At 59.5% G+C, this 18,423-nt stretch overlaps 7 protein-coding genes across 7 annotated transcripts; 5 read left to right on the plus strand and 2 right to left on the minus strand.

The window, feature by feature from the left end:
• Window positions 1-200: 200 nt before the first annotated feature.
• On the plus strand, window positions 201-2,475 carry TRAVEDRAFT_149223 (MFS monosaccharide transporter). Its single transcript, XM_008040737.1, has 3 exons — window positions 201-759; window positions 816-1,466; window positions 1,520-2,475. Exons 1-3 carry the CDS (start codon window positions 486-488, stop codon window positions 2,191-2,193), a joined length of 1,599 nt encoding a protein of 532 aa, XP_008038928.1. The 5' UTR covers window positions 201-485; the 3' UTR covers window positions 2,194-2,475.
• Window positions 2,476-3,376: 901 nt separating this feature from the next.
• Window positions 3,377-4,177, plus strand: TRAVEDRAFT_123500 (HET-domain-containing protein; the record flags this gene model as incomplete). Its single annotated transcript, XM_008040738.1, has 1 exon — window positions 3,377-4,177. A coding segment is annotated over one exon (801 nt), but the record flags the coding sequence as incomplete, so codon positions are not given.
• Window positions 4,178-5,607: 1,430 nt separating this feature from the next.
• Window positions 5,608-6,192, plus strand: TRAVEDRAFT_29272 (uncharacterized protein; the record flags this gene model as incomplete). Its single annotated transcript, XM_008040026.1, has 1 exon — window positions 5,608-6,192. A coding segment is annotated over exon 1 (481 nt), but the record flags the coding sequence as incomplete, so codon positions are not given.
• Window positions 6,193-6,818: 626 nt separating this feature from the next.
• TRAVEDRAFT_29273 (cytochrome P450) lies at window positions 6,819-9,232 on the minus strand. Its single transcript, XM_008040027.1, has 11 exons — window positions 9,082-9,232; window positions 8,786-9,015; window positions 8,595-8,724; window positions 8,353-8,541; window positions 8,002-8,266; window positions 7,853-7,949; window positions 7,780-7,793; window positions 7,443-7,714; window positions 7,251-7,379; window positions 7,049-7,192; window positions 6,819-6,993 (listed from the first exon to the last, which is right to left on the minus strand). Exons 2-11 carry the CDS (start codon window positions 8,988-8,990, stop codon window positions 6,915-6,917), a joined length of 1,524 nt encoding a protein of 507 aa, XP_008038218.1. The 5' UTR covers window positions 8,991-9,015; window positions 9,082-9,232; the 3' UTR covers window positions 6,819-6,914.
• A 1,470-nt stretch (window positions 9,233-10,702) lies between these two features.
• On the plus strand, window positions 10,703-13,604 carry TRAVEDRAFT_149230 (Vps5-domain-containing protein). Its single transcript, XM_008040739.1, has 9 exons — window positions 10,703-11,523; window positions 11,580-11,714; window positions 11,768-12,040; window positions 12,099-12,197; window positions 12,250-12,343; window positions 12,400-12,570; window positions 12,628-12,662; window positions 12,734-13,036; window positions 13,092-13,604. The coding sequence occupies exons 1-9, from the start codon at window positions 11,476-11,478 to the stop codon at window positions 13,188-13,190; spliced, it is 1,257 nt and encodes a 418-aa protein (XP_008038930.1). The 5' UTR covers window positions 10,703-11,475; the 3' UTR covers window positions 13,191-13,604.
• A 30-nt stretch (window positions 13,605-13,634) lies between these two features.
• On the minus strand, window positions 13,635-15,906 carry TRAVEDRAFT_29274 (DWNN-domain-containing protein; the record flags this gene model as incomplete). The annotated part of the gene is made up of 7 exons (XM_008040028.1): window positions 15,661-15,906; window positions 15,278-15,543; window positions 14,941-15,044; window positions 14,708-14,838; window positions 14,468-14,651; window positions 14,013-14,412; window positions 13,635-13,960 (listed from the first exon to the last, which is right to left on the minus strand). Coding segments are annotated over exons 1-7 (1,552 nt in total), but the record flags the coding sequence as incomplete, so codon positions are not given.
• Window positions 15,907-16,167: 261 nt separating this feature from the next.
• On the plus strand, window positions 16,168-18,119 carry TRAVEDRAFT_168609 (ERG4/ERG24 ergosterol biosynthesis protein). Its single transcript, XM_008040740.1, has 7 exons — window positions 16,168-16,338; window positions 16,390-16,558; window positions 16,646-17,143; window positions 17,196-17,339; window positions 17,393-17,680; window positions 17,735-17,865; window positions 17,922-18,119. Exons 1-7 carry the CDS (start codon window positions 16,202-16,204, stop codon window positions 17,998-18,000), a joined length of 1,446 nt encoding a protein of 481 aa, XP_008038931.1. The 5' UTR covers window positions 16,168-16,201; the 3' UTR covers window positions 18,001-18,119.
• Window positions 18,120-18,423: the final 304 nt, after the last annotated feature.

Genomic DNA, 18,423 nt, shown 5'->3' on the forward strand with positions numbered 1-18,423 from the left:
GCTCGTCTGCAGGAGGCTACGGAGCCCGCACCGCACCGAGTGCTGTATCCCGGCCGGAAGGCTGCACACGGGGCCCGTACTGGTCCCGCTGGCTTCGTTGCGACTGGGAAAGGAAGCTGGGCTTCGTCCGGGGCATGCGGGGGAAGCACTGCGCGACCCCGGGCGGGGACAGCGAGGGGTGCGGGGGAGGGGCGGGGGAAGATGGAATTTGGCGAAGTGTGCCGGAAAAGGGAAGAGGGGGGAGTGCCTGGCGGGCGCCTGGGCGGGGGAGATCAGATTTCGCTGATGAGGCCGCATGGGTCGGTCGTCCCGATTTGGGCGGGGGGACTTGGATCACTCTCGCCCTCCCCGACCCGCCTCGCGTATAAAATGCGCCCCCCGCCATCCTCCATTTCCCAGTGGTCTGTTCTTCCCCACTTCCCCCCATCCCCACCCCCACACGCGTCTTCCCCGCTCTCCTCAACGCGTACAAGCCTCACGACACAATGGCCGGTGGACCAGCAGCAACGGGCGATGGCATCGGTGCCTCCGCCCCCAAGAGCAAGCTCGCGGGCATCCTCATGACCGCCTTCGCCGCCTTCGGTGGTATCCTTTTCGGTTACGACACCGGCACCATCTCCGGTATCATCCAGATGGACGACTGGTTACGGACGTTCGGTAACGCTACCACCGACACCGCAACCTACCCCCTCGGTTACTACCTGCCCTCGAACCGCGAGTCGCTCGTAGTCTCCATCCTCTCCGCGGGTACCTTCTTCGGTGAGTTTGACTTTTTAGCCACACGCGTTCGCATATCGCTGACGTCGCTCCTCCAGGCGCCCTCCTCGGTGCACCCGCAGCAGATATCCTTGGCCGTCGCCTCGGTATCATGTGCTCCTGCCTGGTCTTCTCGCTCGGTGTCGCTCTCCAGACTGGCGCGCCCGACATGGCGACCTTCGTCGTCGGCCGTGTCTTCGCCGGTCTCGGTGTCGGCCTCGTCTCCACCCTCGTCCCCATGTACCAGTCCGAGTGCTCGCCCAAGTGGATCCGCGGTGCCGTCGTCTCCGGCTACCAGTGGGCCATCACCATCGGCCTCCTCCTCGCTGCCGTCATCAACAACGCGACCAAGGACCGCCAGAACCACTCGTCATGGCAGATCTCCATCGGCGTCCAGTTCATCTGGGCGTTCGTCCTCTGCCTCGGCATGTCCTACCTCCCCGAGTCCCCGCGCTGGTTGATCAAGAAGGGCAAGGACAAGGCGGCCGCCAAGGCGCTCGCCCGTCTTACCTCCCTCGACGCCCAGGACCCCGAGGTCGAGGCTGAGCTGAACGACATCCGCGTCGCCCTCCGCGAGGAGGAGGCCCTCGGCGAGAGCTCGTACCTCGACTGCTTCAAGTTCAACAACAACAAGATCGCCCTCCGCACCCTCTCCGGCATCTTCATCCAGGCATGGCAGCAGCTCACCGGTATCAACTTCATCTTCTACTGTAAGCACCCTCCCTTCTCCCCCGCTTTGCGCACGCGCTGACGTCCCACACAGACGGCACGACGTTCTTCAAGAACTCCGGCATCGCGGACCCCTTCCTGATCACCATCGCCACGAGCATCGTCAACGTGTTCATGACGCTCCCCGGGATGTGGGGCGTCGAGCGTTTCGGCCGCCGCTCGCTGCTCCTCTGGGGCGCGGTGCTCATGTGTGTCTGCGAGTTCCTCATCGCGATCATCGGCGTCACCATCTCCGTCACCGACACCGCCGGCCAGAAGGCGCTCATCGCGCTCGTCTGCATCTACATCGCCGGCTTCGCGTCCACCTGGGGCCCCATCGCCTGGGTCATCACCGGCGAGATCTTCCCGCTCGCGATCCGCGCCAAGGCGATGTCGCTCTCCACCGCGTCGAACTGGCTCTGGAACTTCGGCATCGGGTACGCGACGCCCTACCTCGTGAACACGGGCCCGGGCAACGCGGGGCTCGGCGTGAAGGTGTTCTTCCTCTGGGGCTCGACGTGCGCGGGCTGCTTCGTGTTCACGTACTTCTGCATCCCCGAGACGAAGGGCCTCTCGCTCGAGCAGGTCGACCTCCTCTACCAGAACTCGACGCCGATCACCTCGGGCAAGTACCGCACCGAGCTCATCGCGCAGGACATCCACGTGTCCGACTACAAGGGCACCGCCGACGCGCACCACGACGAGAAGGAGGCGACCGAGAAGGTATAAACGCCTCGCCTCGCGCCCCTTCCCTTCCCCGCGGCCGGCCATACCCCACTCCGCGCCACCCTCACCCTTCCCGCCCTCCTGTTCGACTATCTTTATCCCCCGGGCGCGCTGCCTCCCCCCACCGCCCCGCCCCGCCCCACCCACGACCCCCCCAAACGAACGACTGCGTAGTAATGTGTAATGATACTTCACGAGCGGCGGCTGTGTGCCTCGTCTTCCTCTTTCCCCTCCTCTGCCTCACGCATTGTTTTCCTGCACTCGCATTGGATATCTCTCTCCCCGGGCCGGTGCACCGCACCCCGCATAGCATAGCTGTCCGCGCACGTAGTACGCCCGCCGTCTAAGCGGTTCTCTGGTATTGTACGATACGAGCAATATACGGCGTTGTTTTGCTGCTTGTTTGTGTGCTTGTGTGCTCTCGGCCATCAACGGGCAAGTGACCATCTCCTATGCGCTCGCAGCATGAACACCTAACTCGCCTTGCAAGTTACAGGCGTAGCCGAACTTCAGCTCACTTTTGGTTGTGCTCATCTTTCATGAACATAACGCCTCAATGGGTAAGCGACCAGTGGCATTAGTAGGTGGTACGCCCAACGTTAACACGGCGCCTGCCTCGCACTAGTGGCGTCCCAACCTACTCAAATCCACCCCTTCCCTCGCTTCTGGCCAGGCGGCAATCCCTGTGTACCACCGCAACCTTCACAAGTCCAGGAACCGGACTCTATTCAACGGACGACGCCCCTCGCGGACCCATATGTACGCCTGTCATTCCGCGGCTAGCCTGTCCTAAATTTAAATGGGGCATCCCCGGCCGCAGATTCTGGCCTGGAACTTGCATGTGGATCTGTGCATCCCGACACTGTCATTTCAACGCCGGCCGCGGCTCCTTGGGCGCTGCCCCGCCGCCGGCCGCGGGTGCCTCAGGCAGATGGCTGATTTGCGCAGCAGCCTACGCGGGAAGCACTGGGCGCTCGCTATGGCGACGCGTGTTAATTGAGGCCGTGATTTTGGTGCGTCCTCAGGCTCTTCCTCTCGCCACATCGAATTGCCAGCCGAGCACCAAGCCACACAGTTGTTGTACAAGGATTAACCTTGCGACAGTACGTTCATCTACCTATGTTCCGTAATGTTTGTTCTAGGGCTGCGGATCTGACGCGGGGTCTGTCACAGACGCAGTGCACGTATGTGGCTCCTCGACACGGAAGACGGGACGTTCCACCACATCGACAGGCCGCGCGAGCACCGCTATGCGATCCTCTCCCATGTGTGGGACCTCACCGGGGAACAGTCCTTCCAGGACCTCATCGCCCTCCAAGCAGAGGCCTCGAAGAAGCAGTCGCGCCTGAAGCGCCTCTTCACTCCCAGCGCCGCCACGCCCGCCGGCGGCGCGCTGTCCCGCGCCTCGGCGAAGATCCGCGGGTGCTGCGCGCTCGCGCGGCGGCACGGGTACCGCTGGGTGTGGATCGACTCGTGCTGCATCGACAAGACGAGCAGCACCGCGCTCTCCGAGGCGATCAACTCGATGTACGAGTGGTACGCGGCGGCCGACGCGTGCTTCGCGTTCCTCGCGGACGTGAGCGACGACCACGACCCGCGCCTGCGCGACTCCAAGTTCCGCCGCTCCCGCTGGTGGACGCGCGGGTGGACGCTGCAGGAGCTCATCGCGCCCGCGACGGTCGTGTTCGTCTCCGCGGAGTGGCGCCTGCTGGGCACGAAGGCGAGTTTGGCCGATTTGGTGGAGGAGGTCGCGGGCGTCGAGCGCGCGGTGCTCACGCACGCGAAGTCGCTGCACGCGGTGAGCGTCGCGCAGCGCATGGCGTGGGCGGCGAAGCGGCAGACGACGCGCGTGGAGGACAAGGCGTACGCGCTGCTGGGCCTCTTCGGGGTGAACATGCCGACGATCTACGGGGAGGGCGCGAACGCGTTCATTCGGCTGCAGGAGGAGATCCTCAGGCAGGTCCCGGACCAGAGTATCTTCGCGTGGGGGCCCCTGCTTCGCGACGACGCGGTTCTATACAAGAACCTGGGGCCCTATTCGGTCAGCGACGACGGGCGCTATTGGCAGTCGAGGAACCTCTTCGCGTGGTCGCCGGACGCCTTCGTCAACTCGGCTGGCATCTCTTCTATTCCTCCGGAGACCTTCCAGAAGCGGTTTGGCATCCCGGCGGTGCTCTCGGAGTACAACGTCACCAGCTATGGCATGCGCTCGCGGTTCCCCCTCATTCCCATACAGCACGGCTCAGAGAAGACGACGTACCTCGCGCTCTTAGGATGCGAGGACGTGGACGGGCGCGTTATCGCGCTTCTTCTCTATCCGCAGCCAGAAGCGGCTGGGCGATTTTACGTCGGCCACTACGTCGGACGCCCACAAGTGCCCCCGAACTCGTACTTTCGTGCTGTGAGCTTATCGGAGTTCCGCATCCAGCAACTAGCCAGCTCTATCGAAGTCATGGACGTCTGCATTCCGTACCGCGCCTCTCCGACGGCGCAGCGAGCACCTCTCGCTACTCCAGCCCTGCCGACCTTCAAATGCCCCTGCGATATTGTCGTCCCAGCCTGGCTCGTCGCTGGGATCGAGAAGGCGGGCTTCACTGTCTCCATCGCCGGCGAAGACAATGTTCTCCATATCTCGGAGGTTGCCTCACCGCAAAATCCCATGATCGTCCTGAGAGCGGCAGGCGAGACCATATACGTTCGCATCGGCCGATGTCAATGTCGCGGACGATTCCTGTGCGTGTCGGTCACCGGAACGGCTCCAACACTCACCTCTTCGACCACCCCCTCCCGGTCTAGTACTCTCGTAGGATCGGTAGACACGAAGTTCTCCCTCTCCACCGTGAAACTGCAAGACCTGCCTCCCCGCTGTCCGGCGGATCACGTAGCGACGTGGGAGAGCTGGTCGAAAGACTTTGCTTGCGGCGGAAGGATTCTTCATCTCAAGTTCGACACGTGGATAACTCGTGCGGACATGTATTCCCTCGCGATCGAGGTCGGGGCTCTGGAGCCGTTGCTCACATCCGAAAGCGCTGCTGCTGAAGCAAAGGCCTGTGTCGCAACATGTCCCACGGTGAGTTCGACGCAACAACTGTTTGACTACTATATTGAATCAACGTATTCTTTCCAGTCGAAGAGCTTTGTCCCACAGTGCGTGCACGGGTCCTTATAACCCTGCACTCGTCGGCAAGACATCTCGATATTGACTCGGCAACACCATCCGTACGTACGACACAGGGATGGTCCCACATCATGAGCATCTGCTCAGGTCACAATGTGGCGATAGCGCGCTAGAGCAATATCTAATTGCTTCTCGCATCATTGGTCGCCGTGTTACCAAAGGTCAGCTGCATTTGGATATCGCTTTTCTTAATAAACCCTGACCGCAATGTAGTCAAGGGGAAACCCCCGCGCTGCGTCTCCCAGGCGCAGAGAGGAGACCGGAGCGACGAGGACAGGCCAGTATTACAGCACTTCAACACGCCGGCCCTCCCTTTTGAAGTTCTGGAGATGATCCTCCTCCAGGCATGGCTGTCGCTCCCGACTTCCGAGCCGGTTACCCGATGGGCGTTCTTCCGAGAAATGTCCCTTGTGAACCGCCAGTGGCGCGACACTGTTCTCCAGGTCGCGCGGCGGCACGTCATGATACGTTGGCTGTCCGAGGACGACCTGTCCGCGTACGGAGCGATCGGCCAACGGTCGCTGCAGCCACGCTTCCCGGGGCATGGCGTGGAGGCCGCAGTGATCACCGAGGGGCTTGCCACAAACGCACAACCGTGCAACGCGACAAGCAGCGCCACCCCGACGCAGGAGGCGAACGCTGCACCATCGTCTACCACGGATTCGGTGGCCACACTGCATCTCATGGCGTCCATCTTTCAGCATTCGAACATCTACCTTTATGTTCCACAAGAGACGCTGGAACCCATGTGCCAGTCGTTATCAGACGCAAAGGCTCTCGAGCGATCTCTACGGGATCGTGAATACTTGACGCGTTTGCGCAAGGCCGTCCCCGATTGCAGACGTCTTTCCATCGGCACGTACACCGAGTTCGAGCGTGCCACTGGACCGTGCGCAATACTCAGATACGCGGCGGAATTCCCCTCGCTGACGCACCTCGACTTCGCCTCGCCCATGCCGTTTTTGCCGGACTTGCAAGACCCCAGCGACCTACCTGTCCTCCCTAAAATCCGCTACTTGCGGTTTGCGCAATATCCCCGCTGCTACTGCCCGATGGCCATGAATATGGACATGGGCCACGGCCCGGCTCTCGCGGTACGCTGCCCTGCTGCGCGTTTGACGGCCGCTTTTCCTGGGGTCGAACACCTGCACATCGACACACCGCACATCTTGAAGTATATCACGCCGCTTGATGCATTGCACACGCTCACCCTGGAGGTCCCGTGGTCTGGCGCGGGGCAGCAGTGCTCGATCATGGCATACAACCTCCCGGCGGCCCTCAACCGGGGGCTGTTGAGTGCCCCACCCCGGGCGGGCATTCGACGGACGGTTGTATTGCACTCGCCGGGGGCGGAGCCGGTAGGGTGGGGGATCGCTCGGGCAGCGTGTGAGCAGCGCGGGATCGGGCTGGTCAGACGGGCGGGCTTCGAATAGCGTGCATGGGTGTGGGTGCGGATCAGTCGTTCTGGTGTATATTCCTTGTGTCCCGATAGACGTGTCGTCAGTAAAGCTTTCCAATGGTATATAGGTCTGTGCGCCATTAGGCGTTAAGCACTGTTCCCTCGTACAAGTTCCTTCATGTGGGCGTTCCGGGCGAGTATCCGGCACTCGAACGGTAGTAGGTGTCTGTGGGGATGTCAAGCTCGCCGATCAAGATATAATTATAGCTGCGGGGACGTACGAGACGGCGAGGCTATTGGTCTTCATCTCCAGCTTCTTCGGGTTTCCATGTAAATCGAGGGGCGGGGTGATGTTCAGCGTGTGCAGGATGTAGGCGCAGTTCAGGAACAAGGCGGCCTCGGCGAAGTGGAGACCGGGACAGATCCTGGGTAACGGTGTGTAAGCGGTGGTTCCTGGGGCGGCGAAGCGTGCAGGTCACTCACCTTCGACCGAAGCCGAACACGAATTTCGCGGGGTCCCGGATGGCCGGATTTAGCTGCCCGTTCAGCAGGAACCGTTCGGGGTAGAAATTCTCCGGGTCTGGGAAATACGCTGGGTCTCTGGACATTGCCCTGCGGCGAAGTCACCGACGGTCAGTGCGACGCCCCGGAACAGTCAAGGAGGATTCTACTGACCATTGGTTGACGATGATGAGTGAGCCACCAGGGAGGTAATACCCGCCGTACTCGTCTGCCTCCGTCGAACGGTGCGGCACACCGATCGGGGCGACGACGTGCCACCGTAGTACTTCCTTCATGAGTGCGCTCACGTACGGCAGTGACTTTTGGTCGGCAAAGTCGGGCAGGCGGTCAGGTCCGACGACGGCGTCTAGCTCCGCTTGCGCCTTACGCTGCGCCTCTGGGAACATAGCCATGGCCAATACAAACGCGTGTACCGCAGCGTTAGTCTGTAGGAAAAAATTGCCGGCCATGTATGAGGCGTGCGACGCCGTGTTGGAGACAAGCGACGCACCGTATCTGAACCAGCTGTGCGACATCGTTGCATTGATATTGCGGCAGCGGGATCTGTAGAGAGGTGCACGCACCAGCATAAATCGTAGCGGTCACATTCCTTGATAGCTCGTCTTCGACGCGCTCTTCCGTTAGTCTTGTGATGATCGACTCTTTGACGCCGCTGGTACCCTACCGCACCAATTAAATCATGCGTGCGGGAACGTGTCCGGAGGGCGCTTACCATGGTCTCCTTAGCAGAGTCGTACAGATAATCCCGGATACTCGCGATCTCCGCTTTCCAGGTTGCGGCAAGTTGCATGAACCCGGTGCCGGGGAACCAGGACGGGAGCCGCTGCATGCTTGGGAAGGCCTCGACAATATGCCGACCAGGGGTGCTGATGTCCTCGGCAATCGTCGCGAGCCTCTCCACCAGCTTATAGTACTTCCGTTCGCCCTGTTCGGGGTCGAGCCCATAGACAATGCGGAGGACGACCGCGGCGAACGAACTGCATGATCCCGGCGTCAGCACATGAGCACCATCACCATCGGCGCGGTGCCAGCGTGTGCACGCTAGCATAGAGGGGGCACGTACAATTTAATGTGTGCAGAGAAGTCCGCAGGGGTATCGAGGAGGTTGCGGAGGAGGCCGCGCGTATATTGCCGCTGGATGGCGAAGTAGCGGGTCATCATCTCCGGCACGAACGAGACGTGCAGCTCGCGGCGGTACCGGCGCCACTCCGCGCCGTAATCCTTGAACACGAATATCCAGTCCAGGTTGGTCCTAGGTTCGGGCGGGTTAATGTCCGATCAGCTCGAAGCGGCGCGTGTGCTTACATCTTCACCATCGCGGACTGCGGACGGTCGGAGTAGTTGCCCGACCGCTTCTCGAGCAGCTCACATGCGGCGTCATACGAGTTCACGAGGATGATAGACTGCCCCAGGACACTCAGATAAGCAACATCGCCTGTGCAGAAATTTTGTCAGATCGATGGTTGCAAAGGTGAAGTTTAGGGATTGAGACCTACCGTATTTCTCTGAGAGACTGCGGAACTCGCGCCCCAGGTGGCTCTTCGGAAAATCGAGAGCGTTCCCGAGGAGGGGCAGTGGCCGCGGGCCAGGAGGAAGCGGCGGGCGCTTGTCCTTTCCCGTGAAGAGCAACCTGGCTGCGACGAAGAGCAGGACGACAACGAGCAGCAGGACCTGTGGCGAGGATGGGACGACCTCCAGCATGGTGGCAGGTTCGCTGCCTGTCTGCCTGTAACGTTTGATACAATCAGCATCTGTCTGGTGCCGCGCACATCCGCGGGGACGAGTGGCATACCTGCGATGGAGCGAAAAGGCCTCGAGACACGACGTTCCGTGGCTCCAGGAGACCATGGCAACCCCAGCTGGTCGCGGTGAGGGGGAAAGGCGGCGCGAGAACGACTGAGTCGCGTCTCTCAGCTGGCCGCGCGCAATACTGATAATGTATCAGCCTGAGACAGTCTGGGACCGAGGCCGCTTCCTCATGGACACGCGACGGAAATTGGGATGCTCGACACGGGCGGGGTGAGCCCGCCCCCGACGCCGCGCTGCACCCATCTCGCCCCACTGTGCCTGCAAGTTTGTTCATGTGGCGGCCGTCGTCGAGCCCAGGCGGATCAGATGCGTGCAACGCGGTGAGCTTCTCGAGCGGTGTGCGTAAATGTCGGGCGGCTCCGCTCGGGCACGCTTAGATTGCCATGCCAGCGATGTCAGCGCACTCGCAGCGACCGCTCCCGTGAACAAGCAGATCACGAAACTTTAAGATCCAACGGGCTTTAAACGTAGAAGTATACGTAGTACGGCGGCTCTGTCACTAGTGCCATCCTGTGCCATCAAGCCTAGCGCCACCATTCACCAACTCAAAAGACGCTTGCAGCGGCGCTCCAGAGTCCCTCATGCTCGTCGCCTTGGATAGATGTCACTCACGACGAGATGTCAAAAAATGCACAGGAGGCTCTATAGTACAGGTGTTGTACATGCGAAAGGGATAGTTAGACATGTTCTGCGTAGACGGAGGAACGACTGCGGATTATTACGATGTTGCTTTGTACTTCCTATTCTGGAGGTATCATGAGCTTGACACATTCTTTCCTGAAAGGAAGACGGCGTGGGTGGCAGGTGACTGAAGAACTTGATCTCCTGGGGCTCTAGATAGTAGCTGTCCAAGTCGAGCTTTTCGTTCGGGTGCTGATCGGAAACCGCCGCCTTTAAGCGGACAAGGGCACCGCGGCGAAGACGGTATTGATGATACTGTGCTGAACAGATCTGCCGTGTGTCGGCAGTGTCTGAGTATGTTGGCGAGATGTTTTCAGCATGGATTGAGCTCCGCCTTGGCCTCATGAGTGCTGCAGATCCGGTACTTCCTCAGTACTTCCTCAACACTGGCAAGAGAGTGTCTTTGTTTTCAAAGTATAAGATATGGGTAAAATGGGGGGTTGGACTGGCACTCACTACATCTCAGAAAATTGGATCTTTTGCGAGTTCGAAATTATCGTCGAGCATGGTAAACAGCGTCGCGTCTGCGTTTGCATAGACAACTGCATCTGCGACGAGGTCCGTCCGCTAGTACATAGTATACCTGGTGCTTATTTCACAGGCTGCACTGGCATTAGATTGCCGTATCGCACGAGGATCAAGTGACTTACCTAGGAGGGGATGTATTATAGTCTGCTCTTGAAGTTTAGCACCTGCAGGTACTGTCGACGACGAACAACGTGTTCTTGGTAGAAGAACGGACCGACATAAACTGTGCGAATATACAACACAGATTAGATCTATATATGCTCAATCTAATCTTATCTCTTCGCTCGTCTTCGATGCCGCTCAGTGCTCACAACACCGCGACGACGACCTCCGTCCTCTTCCTCTTCTACTCTGCTACGCCGCCGCCAACATACCCTGACCGAGTTCTACTATGGACGGATTTGACGACCTCCTGGCCCCCTCACATGACGCGCTTTCAAATCCCTTCGCAGATCCTTTCGCGAAACCCAGGTCCAACTCACCCGACCCTTGGTCAAGCTTTGGACAGGACCCTTCACCATACAATGAAGAGGCGGCAGCGTTTGGCGGCTCGTCGTCAAATGCGCTGCGGCACGATGCGTTTGCGGACATCGGCGGATTTGAAGACTATCGCGACAGCGCGCCAGACCCGCTCGACAGTGCCGCATTCAACTCGGAAGAGGCCAGCACAGATGACTTGCAGGAGTCTACACCGACGGCCCACGCGACGTCGCCTCTGGCCCGTGGTTTCCGGGAAAGTGTATCGGAGGAGCCCGTACACCAACCTCCCGAGCTGCAACCCCCGCTGCGGGAACTCACCCCGCCAGTCGAGGAGCCTACGAAGGCACCTACACCACCTCCAGAACCCAAGACGAGTCCTACTGCAACATCTGCTCGCCTGCCTGGCCATGTCTCGCGAGGTTCGGTCGCGTCCTCAGCTTCCTCTCATGTTGCGTCTATCAAGGCTGCGCCCGTGTCATATAACCCGCTTGACCAGCCTTCGAATGCGTTTGAACGTTCCATCGCTGGCCTTTCGATAGGTGGCGAGGCGCTGGGAGGATGGGGGGACACGGGCGGATGGCAGAGTACGCAACACGCGTTCGGTGGAACGGGTCCGGTCTCGAGTATTGCTCGGGAAGAGAGCGTGTCGGACGATGACGATGACGATGACCGGCCAATTGCACAGACGATGGCAGCACGGGTTGCCTCGCGGGAGCGTGAGCAAGCACCCACGTCGGTGAGTTGAGATATACTTGGTGCCCGAGTGAATGCGTCCTCTAACATGGCACACAGCCCTCCGAGGCGAGTTCCTCGTCGCCTGTGAAGAAAGACAACGGCATACAGCCCACTTTTGTAATCAGTGTAGATGACCCGCAGAGAGTCGGTGATCCTATCCGCGCGTACACCATGTACACGGTTCACACCAAGGTATGTCGCTTTCTACATCTATTTCTGGGTGGTTATCCTCAGTTGTGTTACAGACCACCTCGCCCATGTACAAGAAATCGACTTTCTCCGTCCTCCGGCGGTACTCTGACTTCCTGTGGCTGTACGAAACGCTCTCCATGAACAACCCCGGAGTGGTCGTGCCCCCAGTCCCGGACAAGAACCCCTTCGGCCGGTTCGACAACGAATTTGTGCAGCAGCGCCGGCTCGCGCTCGAGAAGTGCATCCAGAAGATCGCAGCGCACCCAGTCCTGCAGAAGGACGCGGACCTGAAGCTGTTCCTGGAAAGCGATACCTTCTCCCTCGACGTTCGTTGTACACACTTCCGTCTTGCTCGGCTTGTGCTGACAGCTGCTGTGATTGCAGATCAAGCACCGCAAAGCGGAGATTGCGCAGGAGAAGGGTGGCCTTATGAGCGCGATTGGCCAGACGATCGCCGGTCCTCGGTTCCACGAAACTGACGAGGTAATCTTGACTTCGCCTTCCCCGCAGTTGTGTGGCACTGACGGCATGGCAGTGGTTCGACAGGCAGAGGTCGTACCTGGACAGTCTGGAGACACAACTTCGAGGTCTCGTGAGGTCCATTGAGGCTGTAGCCAAGCAGCGCTCAGGTACGTCGTCTGTGTGGTCCCCCCTTCTCGCGGGCGCAACTCATCGGCTTTCGTAGACGTGGCCGCTGCCGCGGGCGATTTCGCGCAGACAATCGCAGACCTGGCTGCATGCGACGTCGGAAAGCAGCTGTCCTTGTCGCTGTCAGGGCTGGCAGAGGTCGAGCGGAAGGCGCAGGAGCTCCAGTCGTCTCAGGCGAACGACGACGTGATTACGATCCTGAGCACAGGTCCGTCCCACCTTCCCACCCACACTCATACATTGAACCCTAACAGGCCACCCACAGCGGACGAGTACACACGCCTCATCAACTCCGTCAGGGTAAGCCTTCTCCCGCGTCGCCTCACTGTGTTTGTACCCGTCCACCTGTCTCACCCTGCCGTCACACACAGCTCGCGTTCAGCTCGCGCATCCGCGTGTACGGCGCGTGGCAGACCGCGGACGCACACCTGAAGCGCACGAAGCAGACGCACGAAAGCAACCGCGCACAAGGCAAGCTCGGGCCGGAGATGCTCGGGCGCTCCCTCGCGATCGTCGCGGATGCGGAGCGGCGTGCGCTCGACGCGAAGAACGAGTTCGACCACGTCTCGCGCCTGGTGAAGCACGAGACGGCGCGGTTTGAGCGCGAGCGCGTCGAGGACTTCAAGGCTGCGCTCGAGGCGTTCCTCGAGGGCATGATTACCAGGCAGAAGCAGGTGCGTTTATATACTATTATTCACGTTGAAGGCAACATACTGATGATGGTACTAGCTTATCGGTGCATGGGAGAGCTTCCAGCAAACGTTGCTGAAGCGGGTCACGCCGCAAGCGCAGCGTCCGCCAGACTCCCCGATCGCCTTCACCACATAGGACGGGTTACGCACGTCGTTTTCGGAAACACATTGTTATCACTATAATGTCGATCGTGGATGAGCATCAGAATATACATATCGGTCTTAGCTGTATACGATGTATATGACAGGGGGGTGTGAGGATGTCCACTACGAACAGCAGCACTATCGATCGCCGTAAGCGACAGCGGCTCACTCCCAGTATCTCGCCTGCTTCGCGTCTCCCTGCTCTGCGCCCGCGATCTCCAGGAAGTCGGACGGGCGTTCGCGCTTGAGCGGCCTCCGCCTGTTGTTCAGCGGCAGCCGCTGGTACGCCGAGTCCTGGCCCGCCGGCTGCTGGTTCGGGAACGGGTTCGTCCACTGCCTATACTCCTGCTGCTGCTGCATGCCCATCCCGCCACCCATACCTCCACCACTCATACCTCCACCACCCATACCCCCACCCATGCCTCCGCCCATTCCCCCGCCCATACCGCCGCCCATGCCCGCGTTCATCTGCCCGACCCCGGGCATGCCGGGGTACGACGACGCGGCGGCCATGGCGGCGACGGCCTGCGCCTGCTGGAGCTCCATCTGCAGCTGCTGGTGCTTGAGCTGCGCCTGCTGGCGGACCTGCTGGGGCAGCGCGGTGTTGTTGAGCATGCCCTGCAGCTGCGAGATCTGTGCCTGCAGTTGCGGGATGCTCTGTGCGAGAACTTGCGCGACGTCCATCTGGTCGTTGTAGAACTCCCCCCCTTCGGCGCCACCGCTCTCTGTGGTCATGCTGTCGGCTGCCTTACCGGACGTGCTCTGTGTTTCGGAGGGTGAGCGTGAGGTAACATGGACTGATGGATAGACGTACCTTGTCACCCTCGGCAGCCCCGTCAGCCTGCGCACCCGCCTTCGCCGCCGCCTCCGCGCCCTCGAGCGCCGCCCGGTCCTGGCGCTCCGCCTCCTGGCGACTACGCTCGACCTCGGCGTCGATGAAGTCGTGCACGCGCGCGCGCGTCGGCTTGTCGACGACGAGCTTGTCCAGGCTCGGGATCTTGCGCGCGCAGTTCGGGCACAAAAAGTCGCGCTCGAGCAGGTGCGTCTGCACGCACTCCTCGCAGAAGAGCGTCCCGCAGCAGGGCGTCTTCACCGCGTCGCGGAGCAGCTTGCCGTCGATCTGGCATGCGAGCGAGGGGTCGGAGGGCGGGCGTTCGCGGATGTCGGCTTCGGTGAGCCCTTTGTGCCGCGAGACTTGCTTTTGCCATGATGCGCTGGGAGAGGGATCGGTGTTAAGCGCGAGTGTATAGTGAGGAGGAGGGGACGTACGAGTCGGGCTGAGCTACGACGTAGCCACCCTCGGGCGTGACCATGACTCCTGCGCCCAGCTGGCCCGTGGTGGGATTATCGACTGCCTTGAGGAAGCTACGCGGGATACCAGTTGTGCGCTTGATCCGTGGCCTGTGGTCGAATTCGCGGTCGTTGTTCGTCGGGCAGTCTTGGATCCAATGACCTTCAGGGTTCCTGTGGTAAGCATGGGTAGGACGCAAAACAGCGACAGTAACGCACCTTTCTGCCCACATCGGTAACAAACATAACTCGGCGGTAATGGGCGGTCAGAGTGGTGGTGTGACGGCTGGAACGGTTTGCCTCCTCGCGGAGTGCCGCGCGGGTTGTTACTGTTGTAGATTCGTGTGGCACTGTGACAGGACAGAGGTGCGCGAGATGACACGAAATAAACGAAGTTCATTAGAATATATTCTACTATGGGGACAAAAAGAGCGCTGGCGCGCGACACCAACTGGGACATCTTTTCCTGGGCTTCCTCCCAGTTCGCCGTTTGGGCCTCGAACATGGCGGCCATAGCGGCGGCCTCGTCATCTGGGTTGTTGATGTTCATAGGTGCCTTGTGAACCACCGTCAGTATAAACCAAGCCGTGTTCGCAGCGCGTCCTTCAGCTAATGGGTGCTGCATTCCGAAGGTTGCAACTTTCTAGATCGAACGAGCTGTCCAGTCTGAGTATGCACAAGAGGGATCGTCTTTCTCGTGCAAGTGAAAGTCGTCACTCTTGCACAGTAGACAAGCTCCACGGGGAAGACAAGGCAAACGCGCTGCGAACACATTCATACAAGACTCACAGGTGGGGGTGGCCTCTCGGCAGGCTTAGGCTCCTCTTTCTGATCCCTTGGGTTGTTATGATCGAAGCGTTTCGACAGATGTCCACCCGGTCGACCCCAGTTTCCGCCGCCTGGAGCACCAGAAGCCTTGGACATTCCGTCCGAGTTGCCCGTCGCACCGCTGGTGGCTAGATACCGTTGGGCTGAACCTCTGCCAGGGCGAGCAGGCACACGCTTCACAATGACTGAGGATGAACGGGGGATGACTTGCGAATCATCCCTGTACTCTGGGAGCAAAGAAGCGTCAGTCAGGCTGCTACACGCGTAAAGCGCAACGTCCAGTAACCGCCAGTTCTGCGCCGCCATAGCGCCGTGCAAAACCGCAGGATTGTACCATTACTAACCTTCACTGGCATTGTCCAAGACAACCAAGTCAAAGTCATTTGCTTTGCTGAGATTGTTTGCTAATATGATCTCCTTCTTCAGGTCGAAGACAGATATCCCAGTACCGTCGAAGGTAACCCGCGACTCGTCCTTCTGGGACCGGAACCTATAGAACACAGACGACGCCATCGCAGACTACGCTGCCAAGAAGATAGAGCTAGCGATACAAGTTGTCTGGAGCAGCACAGAAGAAAGTCGAAGACGACAGTTGACCAGAGAGGACGTGGAACGGAGGCAAGGTCGTCACCGCCGTCGAGAGCAGCCACAACTGGCTGCGGCAAAGACCGAACGCTGACGTACTGGGGTCCTGGGTCGCAGGGGTCCCGTCCGACGCGTACTTGGGCGCTAGACGCGTCGAGCGGCAGGAGCGCGCCGGCGTGGAAATATTCGCTGGCCGGCATGTCCTCGGCATGCCCATAAATACATGGAATCGGACGATTGAGGTTGGCCCTGTCCTCGACGTTCCTCTCTAGCGCGTCGACCCCCTTGGCTGTAAACGGCATGGCAAGCGCGAAAGAGGGCCTGCGGCAACGCGCCGTCAACGGAAATGGCAACAGCAATGGCCTCCAGGTCAGCCGGGTCGTCGTACCCACCGCCGAGGGCAAGAAGAAGGATGAGGAGCTGGACAAGCACACCGAGTATGTACGCGCGCCCTACCTCCATGTTTGTTGCTAACGCGTGATGCACAGCTACGAATTTGGCGGCCCATGGGGCGTGCTCGCCATCATGACAGGCTTCCCGATATTGATGTACTACCTGTGGATCTGTCTCGTGTTCTACGATGGACAGCTCGTGCGCCCTACCTCCGTCGACGACATCCAGCCTTTCCTATGGCGCATGTGGGAACATATCCGTGTGGTACGTAACATGCTGGCCTACTTTTACATAACGCCCGCGTGGTGTAGAGTTACGTGTAGATACGGTGTACTGACTTTGTGTGCATAGGACGCCAGCCCGAACGCGTACGCGTGGAAGGTGTACACCGGCCTCATTGTCTACCAGCTCTTCCTCGCCTGGGTCTTGCCCGGCTACATGCAGGAAGGCCTCCCGGTACCCTCGCTCAACTACCGCACGCTCATGTACAAGTGCAACGCGATCAGCTGCATTTACGCGACCATGGCCACCGCCGCGGTCCTGCACTACACTGAGATCTTCCGCCTGACGGAGATTATCGACAACTTCGGCCACCTTATGACGGTCGCGATGATTTACGGCTTCGGCGTGTCGTTCTTCATGTACTTCATCACCGTCGCGACCGGGAACCAGATCCGCATGTCTGGCAACTTCATCTACGATGTCTTCATGGGTGCGGTCCTCAACCCCCGTATTGGCCCCATTGACCTCAAGATGTGGCTTGAGGTCCGCATTCCCTGGGTCATCGTCTTCATGATGTCCGTCTCGGGCGCGTGCAAGCAGTACGAGACGTATGGCTACGTTACCCCTGTAAGCTTATACCTTTTTATATCGTAATGCTTGCGCTCATTCCCGTGTGCAGAACATGGCGTTCATGTGCCTGGCCACTTGGCTCTACCTGAACGCGTGCGGCAAGGGTGAGGAGTGCATTCCTCAGACCTGGGACATGTTCCACGAGAAGTGGGGTTTTCTCGTCATCTTCTGGAACTTCGCTGGCGTACCCTTCGTGCGTATGCTCCATTTACTCTCGTATTTTTGTCCTGACCATGCACCCTTTAGTCGTACATTTATTCAGTCGTCTACATGGCCAGCCACGACCCTTCCAACTACCGCTTCTCGACCGTGACCTACATCGCCCTCTACACGACACTTCTTACCGCGTACTTCATCTGGGACACTTCCATGTCGCAGAAGAGTCGATTCAAGATGCAGTCGCAGGGTATCACGACGTACCGCAAGACGTTCCCGCAGCTGCCATGGGGCACGCTCAAGAACCCCACGTTCATCCAGACCGCGCACGGCAACCGTCTCCTCACCGATGGCTGGTGGGCGTACTCGCGCAAGCCGGTACGTGTCATATGTATCCTAGTCTAGAAGTGTATACTGACTTTTGATGAACAGAACTATGTCGCGGACTGGACCATGAGTCTCACATGGGGTCTCTGCCAGGGCCTGTGCTCCCCCATACCGTACTTCTACTCCGTATTCTTCATCGCTGTCCTCATCCACCGTTGCGGACGCGACTTCGAGAGGTATGTCTTCGCGCCGCTCCCGTTAGCGAACCTCGGCTGACATGAGGTATTCACAGGTGCGCGATCAAGTACGGAAAAGACTGGGAGAAGTACTGCTCGATCGTGAAGTACAAGTTCGTCCCGGGCGTGTACTGAGCTCGACCTACCTACTCTCGCATGTCATTGCTAGCCATGTATATACCCGTAGACAAAAGGGGCCTTTGCGAAGGCATGATAGATGCATCGTGGAAAACCTAATACTACTCAATCTCGATGTCACTCATCCTTACTCGTGAGATGGGACTAGCCAGACAACGCAAGAGGAAAGAGGAACGTCAAAATCAACGAATTCAACGAGTTCGACGCCGGCATTGACGTCAATAGATAAGATAAGATCCAGCAAAGTTCATCGCAACATGCATGATGCAGGAACGCGGTCACCGCGGCGGTGGCTGAGAATATCCCCTGCTCCTCTCTCCTCCCGCCCCGTCGTGCTGCAGCTGTCGTCTCCCTCTTCGTGCACTGCCGACTCAATCTGGTGCCCCTGGCTTTTCTAGGACCCTCAGACTTGCGAACGGG

The sequence above is a fragment of the Trametes versicolor genome (genome assembly GCF_000271585.1).
Source record: "Trametes versicolor FP-101664 SS1 unplaced genomic scaffold TRAVEscaffold_6, whole genome shotgun sequence".
Taxonomy (NCBI): Eukaryota; Fungi; Basidiomycota; class Agaricomycetes; order Polyporales; family Polyporaceae; genus Trametes; species Trametes versicolor.